Source organism: Schistocerca cancellata, chromosome 12, assembly GCF_023864275.1.
Source record: "Schistocerca cancellata isolate TAMUIC-IGC-003103 chromosome 12, iqSchCanc2.1, whole genome shotgun sequence".
Lineage (NCBI taxonomy): Eukaryota > Metazoa > Arthropoda > Insecta > Orthoptera > Acrididae > Schistocerca > Schistocerca cancellata.
The window spans coordinates 43,517,394-43,533,550 of record NC_064637.1 but is presented as its reverse complement, the minus strand read 5'-3'; the positions used below and the strand labels follow the sequence as shown (position 1 = coordinate 43,533,550).

Here is a 16,157-nt window from a genome sequence, read left to right as displayed (position 1 = left end):
CATGGAGCTTTGTCCATTCTGACGCACGTCCAAGAGTTGCTGTTTGTAAGGTGTATGACATTCATTTGGCTAGTAAACCAAACTACCTACCATGCGAGTTTCACTGCAACTGCTTTTAACTTATATCACCTCTCCACCTTTTGTTTAAATTATACCTTTGGCTCTCAGATGTTGAAGGTGAGTTGTTTACAAGTATGCATGATGCAGTAATTCTTTCTAGTTTGTGTCACCATTCACAATGTGTCTCAATAAATGTTCATAAGGATGGCATGCTGGAAAATAGTTCATCTGAAACTTTTATGTGACAACTGTTACAGCTTTTTAAATAAAACAAACATTATTAACATTCTATACCTTTATTCTTCATGTCTACGTATTTGCAACCTTCTGCCGCTACAGGGCTCCAAATTATTGTGCGTAACATGGTGGTGTCTAATGTAGCTACGTCGGTTCACGAGAAGCAGCATGCTGTAATCAAGTTTCTAATTTGAGGATTTCATCCCCACACGGAACACCCTCTCGTCCTGCACGACAAAGCCAGATCACACATGAGTGCTGCAACATCTGCAACAACCCGACGCCTCCGGTTCACTGTCATCAATCATCCTCCATATAATGTCAACTTGAGCCCACTCAATTTTCATCTGTTTCCAAAATTTAATGAACACCTTTGACAGCTTCACTTTGATAGTGATGAAGTGGTGCAAGCAGAGGTGAGGTTGCAGCTTCGTCAAAAAAGTCTAACATTCTCCAGTGACAGTATCAACAAACTAGTCTCTCGTTGGAAGAAATGTGTTCATCACCTGGGAGACAATGTTGAGATGTAAATATGTAGACATGAAGAATAAAGATGTAGAAGGTTAAGAAGTATCTGAGATGGGAACGGGAGGCACAACTCACTCAATTATGATAATTTCGGGTATCTCAGCAGCCTGGTGCAAGTTTTTCAACTGGATACCACATTAGTGATTGCATTTCTGTAACCTATCCCAAAAATCACACTGGGATAAATCCAAACCATATGGTGTTCCTGATGGATCTTCACATCACTGACAGGTGAAGGCTATGTTTAAGACAGACTGAATAGATTCACAGCCCGACCAAGAATTTATCCAATGACCTTTCAGTTTTCAAGCATGCACTTTACTGCTAGACCGTACCTATATAACACAATTTCTGGTGTTTCCTTTGTGTACGAATAACATCACAGTGGTCAGACAAAATTTATCTTTAAAATTTCGGTCCAAATACCCTGCGTAAAATTTTAAGATGTTTTCTGTGTTGATTGTGTCAAAATTTGTGAATGTATTATGATATAGGTATTATGTATTTTCCTACAGTGTGCGCAGTGAAATGTATGTTCTATGTTACAGCATCAGCTGAAATCTGTAGTTGTGATTTATACATTTTTAGCAGCAGTAACCTCATTCAAAGAGCCATTCACCACAAACATCAGTGTATGTCAGCATGAATAAACTTAGATTTTTGAGAATCTTGCAGAAGCTACACATGTTGTACACAATATACAGGGTGATTCAAAAAGAATACCACAACTTTAAAAATGTGTATTTAATGAAAGAAACATAATATAACCTTCTGTTATACATCATTACAAAGAGTATTTAAAAAGGTTTTTTTTTTTCACTCAAAAACAAGTTCAGAGATGTTCAATATGGCCCCCTCCAGACACTCGAGCAATATCAACCCGATACTCCAACTCGTTCCACACTCTCTGTAGCATATCAGGCGTAACAGTTTGGATAGCTGCTGTTATTTCTCGTTTCAAATCATCAATGGTGGCTGGGAGAGGTGGCCGAAACACCATATCCTTAACATACCCCCATAAGAAAAAATCGCAGGGGGTAAGATCAGGGCTTCTTGGAGGCCAGTGATGAAGTGCTCTGTCACGGGCTGCCTGGCGGCCGATCCATCGCCTCGGGTAGTTGACGTTCAGGTAGTTACAGACAGATAAGTGCCAATGTGGTGGCGCTCCATCCTGCTGAAATATGAATTGTTGTGCTTCTTGTTCGAGCTGAGGGAACAGCCAATTCTCTAACATCTCCAGATACTGCAGTCCAGTTACAGTAGCACCTTCGAAGAAAAAGGGACCAAAAACTTTATTGGCTGAAATGGCCTAGTCAACAGCGCCTTAAGTGAACAAATGTACAACTAAATGAAACTTTATAGCTCCCTTAATTCGCCGACAGATAGTGCTTAGCTCTGCCTTTTGTCGTTGCAGAGTTTTAAATTCCTAAAGTTGTGGTATTCTTTTTGAATCACCCTGTATTTCATACCAAATCAGTGTTTGTGATATAGTTACAGTATCACATAGTTGTAACTAACATATCATGCTAAATTCAGTTTTTCCCTCCAACAGGAGCGTGTATTGTCTGTATTTATTACAAATTAATGCTATTTTTGAGTTAGTTAGTGACTATAACCTCAAAAAATTTCAGGAAATGAGTAACTTTCATTCCAGATTTTTCTGTTGCTTTAATTGAAATCACATTTACTACTTCTAGCTTAACAGGTTCAGAAATTAAAAAAGAGAGTCAAAAAACATATTTTAAAATTATTTGTTTACTGTTCTGTGCAATACTGCATCAGCCACAAAGCAGATGCTGTTCTCGAACAATGGACGAGTTAACTGATATTCATAACTGCTGGAAACAGCCCTGATTACTATCAAATAGCAGGAAGATGCTGTGGAGGGGTATGTTTTGGAAGACTCCTGAGGGACGTGTACCAGAGATACCAAAGGGACCTTAAGTACTATCCTCTCATGTGGATTCTGTCTCCACTACAGAAAGTACAGGATCCATCACTACTTGTCTACTCAACTGGGCAGGCACTGGCTGAAGTCAGCTGCACAGAGAGGAAATTCGCAAGCAAACAATTCTTCTAATTATGACAGATAGCCACGAGCTCTTTTTCAGAAATCTTTCTGGAAGGTTTTGCTATTACTGGGAGGTAAGAAATTTTGTACTAATACTTTCAGCAGACAAATTCAGTACATCATTTCTGTGCGAACAGCTGGTTTGGTGGATTGGTACTTGTTTTAATAAAATGACAATTTGCATCCATTAACTGCAGCAGTAAAGGTCCACAATCGAATTGCCACATCAATTCACTATGTCCAATAGGTTATAGTGCTAACAATGTATGTGTAAAGGAAATTGTCTGCAACGACATAACTAGGCTGACCAGAAGACCCAGTTTTGTCAGAACCAGTCCTGTTTTCACATACATGTCATGGTGTTCCAAGAAAATCATTCGGGACACATAACTGTCCCACTTTTCAATCAAGAAACAAAATGCGCACAATAATATTTCTCATTAATTTAGTATCTGTGAAAAACAAGTTTCTTAGAAGCAGAACATTACGGAAATATATATATTCAAAATATACAGGCTTGCTGCATTTGGTTTAATTAGTCTTATGTTTGAAGGAAAAGAAATAGATAAACTGAAAAGAAAATCAGATATTACCTACTCCGGTCTCTAACTTGCCGACCTTCCACTTTGTGACCCTCGGGACAAGTAAAACCAAAACCAAAGGAGGTATAAAGAAGCATCACTTAAACTACTATTCCTAATGAGTCCGTAGCTATATGCAAGTCAATTTGTAAAGAATGTGAGTGCTGAGGTGTGTGTTGGGAGTTCTTATTGAATACTGTTTGGCATGTGTTCACACTTGCCCTAACAAACTACAATCAAACAAAATCTTAAATTTTGGTATGAAATGTATAATTTGTGTCCGATTACTGATTAGTAATATTATGTAGTTTTTAAGATTAATGAATTGTACCTACGTATTTAGTAAGTGACAAAACATTGCAGAAAATACATCCAAGCTGCTACTTTAAAAAATATACATATCAATCTTTTTTTATTTCTGAAGAAATATATATGTGTAAAGTACCTAAATTTTCCTTTCAAATTCACAAAATGAAGAAACATTCTTATTGACTATTTTCCGTCCTTGTTTAACGGTACAAAAGAAACTTAAAGCAATTTTGCTTGAAATTCATTTTTTGCTACTCTTGATATTGGTACAGCTGGTATCTCACTTCTTGTTTCCCCTAAGCTGCAGTAAGGATATATTTCAGTTCACAATATGTCAGTAGCACTATGTGTCTGCCTGTTACACTAACAGACAGTACAGTCCTGTAGTTAGTATAATGTAACAGCAAAGAGTCCCACAAAATTATGTCACTGACTATGACTCGCAATATTTGGTTCTGATTCTTCATGCTATTTAGTTCCATGTTCTCTAGGTATTTTCCATTATAACATGCTATGATATAATTACAGTTACAAACAACTTAAATTGGACCACCACATAGAAAATATTGTGGGAAAGACACAACAAAGACTGTGTCTTACTGCCACAACCCTTAAAAAACTGCCTACACTACAATAATCTGTCCTCTTCTCGAGTGTTGTTAATGCAGTATGGGATACTTACCAGCTAGGTTTGATGGAGGACATCAAAAAAGTTCAGAGAAGGTAGCTCATAGATATGACAAATGAGTTGCGGGTGGTAATAATTAAAACAAAGCCTTTCATCATTTTGGTGAGGGCTTCCCACGATATTTCAGTTACTAAGTTTTTCGTCCGAATATCAAAATAATTTGTTGAATGCACATACACACAGAGAAATGACTTGGTGATTAAATGAGGGAAATCAGAGCTTGCGTGGAAAGATTTAACTGTTCATTTTCCCCACATACAAATGTACCCAGAGAAATGTGGGCACTCTTTGATAGTTAATATCTTTGGAACAAAATGACATATTGTTCCAAATTTTGTGCAGTAGCGTAGTCCATTGTTTTCTCAACAGATCTTAGTGCGAATTTTCCAGCAGATGACAGTGCAGAAATGAATGAAGTAAGACTGTCATCTGAGCAATGCAAGACTGTACTGAAGTGGTACTGGAAGTATGAAAACATGATGGAGGAACAACGGCAATGGTGTCATGTGTACCTAACTCTGCCACCAACATGTACAACAATTTATCATAATTGGGATAAATTTGAAGCCGATGGTACTCTTCAGTATGTGCATAAGGAAAAGTCTGATTGACCATAAACATCAAGTAGGCCATCTTCCAGTGCTGCTGTGTTGCAACATTTTATTAGGTCATCTCAAAAATCTGTGAAGCAAGGTGCATGTGAAAATGGGGTAAGCCGATCAAGCTGCAATGAATTCTGAAGGCTGCAAAGTGGAAAGTGTATGTTCCAAGATCACTGCATGCTATGAATGACGACGACCCGGATTGAAGGATGGAGTAATGCGACTGGTTTGAAGGCATGCTTCATGAGGATGAACAGTTTGTGCAAACGGTTATCTGGTCTGATGAGGTGTAATTCAAACTGAACAGTTTTGTAAGCCGCCACAACTGTATGTACTGGGCTCCTGGAAATCCTCATGTTCACAGGGACAAACTTGTTAATCTACTGGATGCTAAAGTGTGATACGGTGTGGTCTGTCATCACGCGGTTTGATTGGCCCACTCTTCTTTGAAGATATTGTGCCTGGTGAAGTATATAAGGTATTGTACCTGGTGAAGTGTATCTTCAAATGCTCCAAACATCAATTTTACCCGCCATTCAAGAGGTATTTGGAAATGAAAGATTTAACCTACAACAAGATGGCGCTCAGCCTCACCACTGCAGAGATGTCAGAGCCTACTTGGATGAAAATCTATCTGGACAATGGATAGGTTGTAGAGGAGCTGTTGAGTACCCATCACAGCTCCAGACCTTACACCTCTTGATCTCTATGGGGGACATTGCAAAATGAAGTTTATCAACAGAAGCCAACTACACTGAATGAGCTATGAGAAATCATCGAGGCATCTTGTGCAGCTATCACACCAACAGCACTGACACCTATAGTTCTGTCAACAGTTCAGTGACATCAACTATCCAACTCTCCTTTTGCAGCGATGCGTGATGAAATAGCACATTATTAAATAATTTGTAAAATTGGCACAGAGAATGTTGAGGGTTAACTGTTACGAGTTGCTTTACTGCCTTCCACTTAGGATCAGTACCTAGGAGTGCAAAAAGTACTTGCGATGCATCGGATGCTTCATGAGTAGAATTCTGTAGTTGGACATTTGCTCAATTAATCCATTGGTATTAGAAGATCCTTCAGGCATTCTCGATATCTTCGCCCTTTGTATGTTCAATTTCGAAGTTGTTCTCCTGAAGAAATAGACACCAACGTGTCAATCGAGGGTGAAATATTTGGTATAACAAAAGAAAACATAAAGCTTGACGATCAGAAAAAACTTTTATCTTGCGTCCGTATATATAATAATTAAAATGCCTGAAAGCCCAAACAATAGAAAGAGCTTCCAATTCTGTCACAGAATAAGATCGTTCTGCTTCAGTAAGGACTCTGCTTGCAAAACTGATATTTCATATTTCTTTTTGTTCATTTCTTTCCTCGAGTTGAAACAAGACTGAACCGATGGCCTGGCAAGAAGCATCTGAAGCGATACAAAATTCCTTGTTCATATCAGGATGACGTAAGATGGGACTATTTACCAAAGCATTCTTGATTGAATCAAAAGCTTGTTGACAGTCGTCAGTCCAGTTCCAATGGACACTTTTCTTTAGCAATGATAATAAAGGTGTACTATTTAAAATTTGTCCAGACAAAAATTTTTGAAAAAATGAGCACATGCCAAGGAATCCTTTTAGCTGCCTTTGGATAGTAGGTATTGGAATATTTCTTACGGCACTAATCTTTTGAAGGTCAGGTTTTATTCCAGAGGGCGAAATAATGTGACCTAAAAATTTGATTTCTGATCGGGCAAATCGGGACTTTTGAAGATTTGCAGTCACTCCAAATTCTCTGAATTTCTGAAATATACGCTGTATAAGGTGAAGATGCTCTTCCCAAGTTTTTGTGGCAATGACGAGATCATCAGCGTAAATGGTAACTTGATCAACTAAGTCATCTCCTAACACATGATCCAAAGCAGATACGAATACACCTGAACTAATGTTCAATCCGAAGGGCATAACTTGGAATTGGCAAGAACATTCTGCAAAGAGGAATGCAGTATATTTTCTAGATTCTTTATGTAGTTGCACCTGCCAATATGACATTTTTAGATCAATGATGGTCAGATATCTCACATTATAAAATTTCTGTAGGTGTTCGTCTATGGCTTCAGGACGAGTTCTGACTGGTACAATAATTTTGTTTATATTCCTAGCATCAAGAACTAATTGTACAGTATTATCAGTCTTGGGTATAGTTAGCAAGGGGCTACTATACAGCGAATTGGATGGTTCAATCACCTTCCACCATAACATTTTTCTAATTTCAGTTTTTACAGCCGCCCTTCTCGAAAATGGTATCGAATAGGTGGTGCAACAGAAAGTGAGGTGGGGTATAACCTCCATTCTGTATTGAAAGTCTCTAATTATTCCAGATCTCGTCGAGAAAATGGATATTAAGTCAAAAAGGATTTGAAATAATTCTTGTCTCCGTTCATCTGTCAAATTGGTGGATTCTGCCGCTTTAGTTGTAATTTTGTTTCTGTCTGGCAAGTAATCTGGTTCATCTGGTCCTTGTATGTCACAGTCAGAACTGTTCCAGCCGTTGTGTATTGGTATGCTTTTTCTAATAAGTTTATGTATTCTAAAAATGTTTCCAGAGAGATAATTACGTACTTTTTCATGTGTGAGTCTAATAGTTATTAGACCTACTTGTTCATTTACATTTAGAGTGCAAGTTCCTTCGGCGAAATCAATCTTCGCCTTCTTCTGTTTGAGAAACTCAATACCTAACAAGCAGGGTATTGACAAGTTCTTTACTACCAGGAAAATACATTCAAGTATTACTGTTTGTATAATAACAGGGATCAATGCTTGCATCGTGTGTGAACTAATAGCTCCTGTAATGCAACATCCTTGTACAGGTAATGTGGGTATTTTTTGTGTGGCTGTTATCTGTTTGAAAAAACATAGTGAGATTGCATTTATGTTTGCACCAGTGTTCAGTACTGCTGTAGTTACATATCCTGCTAGTGTGATTTGGGTTGTCACCTGAATTGTCACAATGAATACGTAAAATAACCTTCCCTTGTGCAAGAATTGTAATGGTATGTCATTTTGTTCCATTAATATTGACTATCAAAGAGTGTACATTTTTTTGCACCCCCCTATAGTGTTCAAGAAAGGGGGGGGGGTTGAGTAATAGTCTGAAAGTGGTTCTACGAACTCTCTCCCAAACACCTAAGTGTGATCTGCAAAACAGTCATGTAGTTGACAACAAAAGACTGTACACACAATTAAAGAGATTGTAGAGACAATTATTGTCATGTGTGTTTTTACAGCTTTGTAAATTGGCTAATGATTCCTGTTTAAAGAGTGCTCTATAATATAAGAGGCACTGGCAAGGAGAAACAACTTTAATCTACATTTGAAAACACTGCTGTTAACTGTCAGACATTTTGTTCCAGTGTGCAAATTATTAAAGTGTTTTATAACTGAGTATTGCACTCCTTTCTGTACCCAAGTTAGATTCACTACAGGGAAGAACAGGTCATTTTTCCTTCTAGTATCATGTTGGCCAATATGTCTATTACACTAAAATTGCAAAGAAATGTTCATAAAGTTCATGAGTGAATAAATCTACTTTGATGCTGTGTGTCACTTTTTATGCCATACCTTGTAGTAGCTAGATCACTTGTCATTTCTGTATGGAAGTGAAGAAAATAGTGAAGTGTTTGCTAAACTTATAGTACCACGGGTCGACAGAAGCGTCCGATCCCACGCGTCGGCTTTGACCCGAGACGTAAGGGTGGTGTTGTGTGTGACGTCATGATGGCACGGAGTTTGGTTTGAGTGTGGCTGTCTCCCTATCTCGTGAGATTTTTTTTTTAAATTTAAAAACGCTTATTACTTATTTTAATTACCTGTTTCCTCCAATTTCTGTTTTAGTTTATTATATTTATCTTTCTGATCTGTTCGTTCTATCCCGTGAGATTTTTTTTTTTAAAAAAGACAAAAAACACTAATCAGCTACTGAAGCATCTTTATCTTCTATGGGTTGCAGGGGTTACGACCCCTGGGGAGGTGGGTGGGTATTCATGCATGGCTGTCTTCGCTTACACGTTGTAGCTATGCAAGGCGTCTAAATTTGTTTATATTTAGTTTGCCCCCCCACCCAAAACAACCCATTTCCCGCACTTGTCCCGTTAGTGTCATTAGGCTTCTTGTGGAAAGTGTGTGTGTTTGTTTTCGTTTCCGCCATATTTGTGACGTCATGGGTCAAAGCAGACGGGCGGGATCGGACGCTTCCGTATTTCCAGTACCACCACTTTTCTCACTATGTGCTGCCGTTGTTAGTGATTACCATGATGCATGATGGGAAGAGGAAACAACGAACCGTAAGTCAGATGTGGGTAGCAAATCGCATTTATTGTGTATAATTCCGTAAGATTTGTAAATGAAGTCTGCTGGTAATTCAACATAACAGCCACCTCAAAAATCACGATACATTCATAAAAGTAGAAAAGCACTTATAAGAACCAAAATTATAAGAATGGGCTAGCCTCCCTCCTATTTTATACTAACACCTGATTGGCTACGAACAACCACAATGAACAGCCAGCAGCAGCACACAATGGAACAGCTGTGGTACATTTTAAGTGCACTTTAGCCAACTGTTTTCCAAATCACTGTTCTATCATTTAGCTTTTGCCTCACACATGTAACTTTACTCCAAACTGCATTCAGTCAATAGCAATGGAAAGTGGCTTCATATCAATTGTATAACAACATAAGTTACCATAACTAGTCTGAAGAACACCGAACAAGAACAACATTAACTACAGGAAGTATAAGGAACTGCATCTTTTCTTTAATCACTTTCTTTATTTATAAAACGTGAAAAAATTCTAACAATAAGGGTTTCCTCAGTACTGAAGAAAAGAGACATACATTATCTTCTCATTTGTACCATATTATTTATAAGTAATCAAGATATAATGTACTTTTGTAAATGTTCTTATAAACTTATATTACATGTTCATAAACCAAAAGAATCTTGTAATTTTCTGTGGAAAATAAATGAATAAAAACCAAGAAAAGAGAAATTAGAGGTTACACCAGTTTCAGACAAACATTCACAGACTTTTTTTTTTTATTTTTCTAAGCTGAAGACAATATAATAAAAAACTTGCAGCAGTAAGTTAGTAGCCTTTTAAAAAAAAAAAAAAATTAAAAGAAAGGAAAAAATTTAAGCCCCCTCACCTGCCCTGTTCCTAGTCCAACAATAGGCATTTTATGCCCATTAAAGAATGTCACAGCCTCCAGTTTTGGTGTCATCTTTTTTACGCCAAATTTGGTGCTCCAAGAAATGCTGGAAAATCCACCCCACACTGCTGCAACTTGTGAACAGCAACTGAATTTAGCCCACTGCAAGATAACAGCTTACAGCAGGACCCACTCGACTGCTAATCTATATGATAGAAGAAGTTGTCAGCCTTATCATGTTTACTGAGGGAGTAACTTGTGTTACTGCACAGATTTAGAAGTAGAGTAACCCCACAAGTACATACATTTTAGGAACCATCCCCCACACTACCTTCAATCTGAGCCAAATTTTGCACAATGCCCCCCTAAAAATGAAATAAAACTGATAAAATTCGAGTCTGAGGGGGGGGGGGGGGGGGAGGGAGGGAGAGAGAGAGAGAGAGAGAGAGAGAGAGAGAGAGAGAGAGAGAGAGAAAGTTTTGTGTGGGATAGACTGTCAGGTCAAAAAATTTCATGCAAGCTCAATGATAGTTTTGGCAAATTTAGTGCAGCTTAAACTTGAAACTAGTGGTCATCTATGGGAGATATTTGGATAATATACACAGCTTTTTGTGCTCAACATAACAGCTCAAATTTCAAGGCTATGTTGTTCACTATTTTTATGCTGCACCAGACCAAAGTGACAATTTTTCAAACATTGGTGCCTGCAATAATTTGACTAATGTAGAGTGAGAGCCCATTAGCAGCTCTGCAGAGAATTTAGCAGGTTTCAGTTGTAACAAGCTGCAACAGTTATTTGTGTATATTACAGAAGAAATATTTTGAAAAGGAATTAAAATTCTGGGAGAAATTCTAAGACTTGCTAATAACATTGCAATTCTGTCAGAGACAGCAAATGACTTGTAAGAGCAATTGGAAGAATGGACAGTGCATTGTAAAGAGGTTAAAAGATGAACATTTAAAAAAGTAAAACAAAGGTAATGGATTGTAGTCTAATTAAATTGAAGGAAATTAGACACTAAACATAGTAGGGAAGTTCCTCTATTAGGGTAGTAAAATAAACGATCATTGTTAAAGCAGAAAGGATATAAAAAGCAGACTGGCAATAGCCAAGTAAGCATTTCTGAGAAACAGGATTCTGTTAACACAAAGTTAAATGTTAAAAAGTAGTTTTTGTGAGTGTACCCACGCACATGTGAGTGTACCCACGCAAATGTGCATGATAAACAGAGCAGATAAAACAGAAAAGCAGATTTTTAATCGTGTTGCTACAAAAGAATTTTTTTGAATTAGATGGTTCGATCATATAAGCTAACGATGAGGTACTAAACTTAACTGGGGAGAAATGTATACCTTGAATAAAAGGATTCATTTGATTGGTCACATGGTGGGGGTGAGGACGGGTCAAAGAAACTGCAGGACACCAAGAGTTTTCTAAGTAAGCAGATGAAGTTGATGTTTTATTGTTTGCAACGGCAGTTGTATTGAGATGAGGCTTGCAGAGGCCACATTAGCATGGAGAGCTTCACCAAACAAGTCTTCGAACTTAAGACCACCACAACAACAACAATACAATTCCACAGAGAACAAAACTGTGCAAAATTTCACTCAAAATGCAGATAGTCAGTCGGGTACCACTCAGTTTCTCTACATGGAATGACCCAATAAAGTACTCTGTCATCCAATCAAACAAGTCTACAAAACCCTTAACGTAAATCTTTTACATAAAGTTAATTTCAGTCTCACTTCCACAATTTTAAATACCCTAGTCAGATTGCTATTTGAATCTACACTTTTCTAATTCAGAGTAAAACACGGAAACCTCCACTGCAACACAATGTGTGCTACAAACACTGCCACCACTTTTCCCACAAAGCAGCATCAGTTCTGTTTTATTTACAAAAGTTATTCCTCAACTAGGAAAGAAAGAACAAGTGAACAATGAGACTTTCATGTCTCATTAAGAGTGAGGCCAATACTTTATTTAATATATAACCTACAACCAATGTTTATACCTCTTTTACTGTGGTCTCAGGCATTAAATTTATGTCTTCCTTCTGTTTATCATTATCTACATGTTCGGGTAATTTATATAGGTGACCAATGACAATTGTTGTCTAATTGGGGCAGGAAAAACCATTTAAATATCACCTCTAAGTGGACTTCTGGTACTTTGATGTCTAGCTTGCCACAATTTTTTTGATGCATAACTAGGATTTAACCCGTTTTATCTTTTCAGATTTGTACTAACACAAATGTATTATGAAACTTTAATGGTTCTGGCTGTCATTTCAGAACTTTATAGGATTAATTTGAAAATTATTTGCTTGTATGGTAGATTACCCCCAGTCACAAACATTTATACTGGCCAGATAGCAAAAGAAAGTAACAGTGCACTTTACAGAATTCTAAATGGCTCATAAATAGATGATTTGGTACACAATCATGTCAGTGTGCAATAATACGTCCTTTATTCATACTCTACTCTTCCTCAGCAAATTCTTTCTCGGCACCAAAAGTTTTATTACCCAGGACAATTCCTTGTTTTCTGCCCGGAGATATAATACGTAATAAAAATTACTGGTTACTCTCACTGGCCAAGTAAATCAGGTGACTGCTGCAATCTAAGCAGAAAGATAAAAAAAGTGTCTAGCTTTTCTAGTAGACACCCAAGATTTATCTATCTCAGATTATACCTATTACAATTAAAATCGCTACATACGCTAAGACATGGCGTAAATACATAAATATGGTTTTCCCAGATTTCTTTTGTCACTACACAACCTGTACACCACCAATTAAACATTATCAGAATAGAGTTCAGTGTCAAACAGCATGTTTTCTTCAAAAATAAAATAAGTTACATAACTGTTCGCCCATGTGGGGATGTCGCATTAGGAATTCATTCAAGCTGCCTAAAAATTCCTCTTATGTGGCATGATGCTTACAGTACTACAACCGAGACTATACATCACGCTAAATATTTGCAGTGTTAACAAAAATTAAGCCATTTCAGAAAAGAAGTCGGTGTTGTTGTATCAAAACAAAGTCCGAAGGAAATGCAACCAACATTTTCAAAGCGATAACCAACGCTATTCACCCATATCTGATATTTTACTTTCAAATTGTTGTGCCATTCACTATACTTATGGAGCGGCTGTCAGCTACCAACGTAACGAATGTGAATCTAAGCGTGGTAGCGAAATTTTGCTGGCCTCTTTCAATTACTGAGGTGACATTAACGTGAGGATTACTAACTATTATCGCGTCTTCGCAATCTGCAGCCACCTCTGCACTTAATATGAAAGAGCTTGGCAACTGAGTTATTACAATGCAAAAATCAGCATTTTTATAGGTTACTTACACTATATAAACAATCGCGTGCTCCTCAAGTACACAGAACTGTAAACAACTTATCTGCAACTGTGAAAGATGTAACGTAAGCGATCTATAGGCTGTCAGTAATATTGTGCAATATTTTATATAATGCAATATTGTTGACCGTCTGTAGATAAAACTGACGGCGCTAATATAATTAGATATGCTGAGCCATGGCTGCCTGGTTATCTCTCAGCATCCCCTCTCCGACAAAAAAACGCACACACAATTAGTACTAATATTCGCCACCAGTGGGCTGGAGCTTGCAAGCTTCGACCGTATCGAAGCCTGCAAGCGTCTCTTATTATCGTGGGCCAAACGGTTATTTTGGAGTAACTGTTATCACGGTTAAAGTTATTTTTATAACCGTTATAAATATGAAATATTTTTCAGCAACGAATACTCCAGACGGGGTTACTGTCACAGTCTTGTGGTTATGGTTAACTAACAAAGTAGATGGAATCCATCAGTTCACTTGTCAGTGTAACTGCGAATAGATCAAAGTGGCAGGAATGGCGTACGAATCGCGCCCTAACCTTGGCTGATTAACTGTCCGGTGCATTTCAGTTGATGTATGGACGGTTACTGGTGTTTCATATTATATGTATGTAGTTATCGGTCGCCATTAGAAATATTAACCTCGCAGCTGCGATAGAAAGTACGCTGAACTTCGCCACAGCACTGTTTAAGTGAAACTGTAAAAACGTGCTTTTTTAAGTATGCACTAAGACGAAAACTGTATACTGTAGGCATTCGAAGCTTAATTTATTGTGGTATCACTTAATACACACATTGGGCGACTTGCGCGTCGGAGATGGTGATGAAATGACGATGAGGACAACACAACACCCAGTCCGTGAGCGGAGAAAATCTCCTGCCCCAGACGGGAATCAAACCCAGGCCCATTGGCGTGGCATTCCGCTTCGCTGACCACGCAGCTAATGGGGTGCGGACGGAACCTGTACAGAAAATTGGGATAGAGATCAACATAAACATCATTTCCGCCCTTCTTATTGCTCGTGAAAACCAAACATTGCATATTGTACCACCATACAGCGAGACCTTTAGAGATGCTGGTCCAGATTGCTTTACACACCGGTACTTCTAATTCCCTGTAGCAAGTCCTCTTGCATTGATGCATGCCTGTATTCGTAATGGCATACTATCCACAAGTTTATCAAGGCACTGCTGATTCGCATTGTCCCACTCCTCAACAGCGATTCGGCGTAGATCCCTCAGAGTGGCTGGCGGGTCACGTCGTCCATAAACAGCCCTTTTCAATCTATCCCAGCCATGTCGATAGGGTTCATGTCTGGAGAATATGCTGGCCATTCTATTCGGGCACTGTCGTTATCCTGAAGGAAGTCATTCACAAGATGTGCACTAAGGGGGCGTGAATTGTCGTCCATGAAGATGAATGCCTTGTAAATATGCTGCCGATATGGTTGCACTATCGGCTGGAGGATGGCATTCACGTATCGTACAGTCATTACGGCCGCTTCCTTGACCACCAGTGGCATACTTCGTCACCACATAATGCCACCCCAAAACAGCAGGGAACTTCCACCTTGCTGCACTCACTGGACTGTGTGTCTAAGGCGTTCAGCCTGACTGGGTTGCCTCCAAACACGTCTCTTATGATTGTCTGGTTGAAGGCATATGCGACACTCATCAGTGAAGAGAATATGGTACCAATCCTGAGCAGTCCATTTGGCATGTTGTTGGGCCCATCTGTACTGTGCTGCATGGTGTCGTGGTTGCAAAGATGGACCTCGCAATGGACGTCAGGAGTGAAGCTGCGCATCATGCAGCCTATTGGGCACAGTTTGAGTCATAACACGATGTACTATGGCTGCACGTAAAGCATTATTCAACATGGTGATGTTGCTGTCAGGGTTCCTGTCATCTGTATGTACTCAATTTCTGAATAACATCGCTTTGGTTCACTCCAAGATGCCTGGACACTTCCCTTGTTGAGAGCACTTCCTGGCACAAAGTAACAATGCTGACGTGATCAAACCGCAGTTTTGGCCGTCTAGGTATGGCTGAACTACAGACAATGCGAGCCGTGTACCTCCTTCCTGGTGGAACGACTGGAACTGGTCGGCTGTCGGACCCCCTCTGTCTAATAGGCGCTGCTCACGCATGCTTGTTTAGATCTTTGAGCGGGTTTAGTGGCATCTCTGAACAGTCAAAGGGACTGAGTCTGTGATAATATCCACGGTCAACGTCTGTTTTCAGGAGCTCTGGGAACTGGGGTGATGCAATACTGTTTTTGATGTGCGTAGAATACGTGTACAGCCTTATAATATAGCACAAAAATATACGTAACATGATAGATCCGTTTAGTCTTGTACAAGATAGTCCATTTGAGCACGCTAATCCAAGTTTTATGTGAGATTTGGAAGATGCTCGGCTTCTTCAGCTACAGTGAGGATCCAAATTTTTTGGTTGGATAATGACTAAATTACATTTCTCCAAGCCTTCAGTTTGTTG

At 38.7% G+C, this 16,157-nt stretch overlaps 1 protein-coding gene across 2 annotated transcripts in view; it reads right to left on the bottom strand.

Moving 5' to 3' along the window:
- Positions 1 to 13,675, bottom strand: part of LOC126109644 (1,5-anhydro-D-fructose reductase-like) — a 97,486-nt gene extending 83,811 nt beyond the window's left edge. Inside the window, exons 1-2 of one of the 2 annotated variants that reach the window (XM_049914693.1) lie at positions 13,648 to 13,675; positions 10,281 to 10,488 (exon numbers count right to left, since the gene is read on the bottom strand). In XM_049914693.1, the coding sequence (XP_049770650.1) occupies positions 10,281 to 10,355 (75 nt within the window). In that variant the 5' untranslated portion in view covers positions 10,356 to 10,488; positions 13,648 to 13,675. Of the gene's footprint in view, positions 1 to 10,280; positions 10,489 to 12,979; positions 13,079 to 13,647 lie in introns of those variants that run through there. The other variant, XM_049914692.1, reaches the window with a different exon arrangement.
- Positions 13,676 to 16,157: the final 2,482 nt, after the last annotated feature.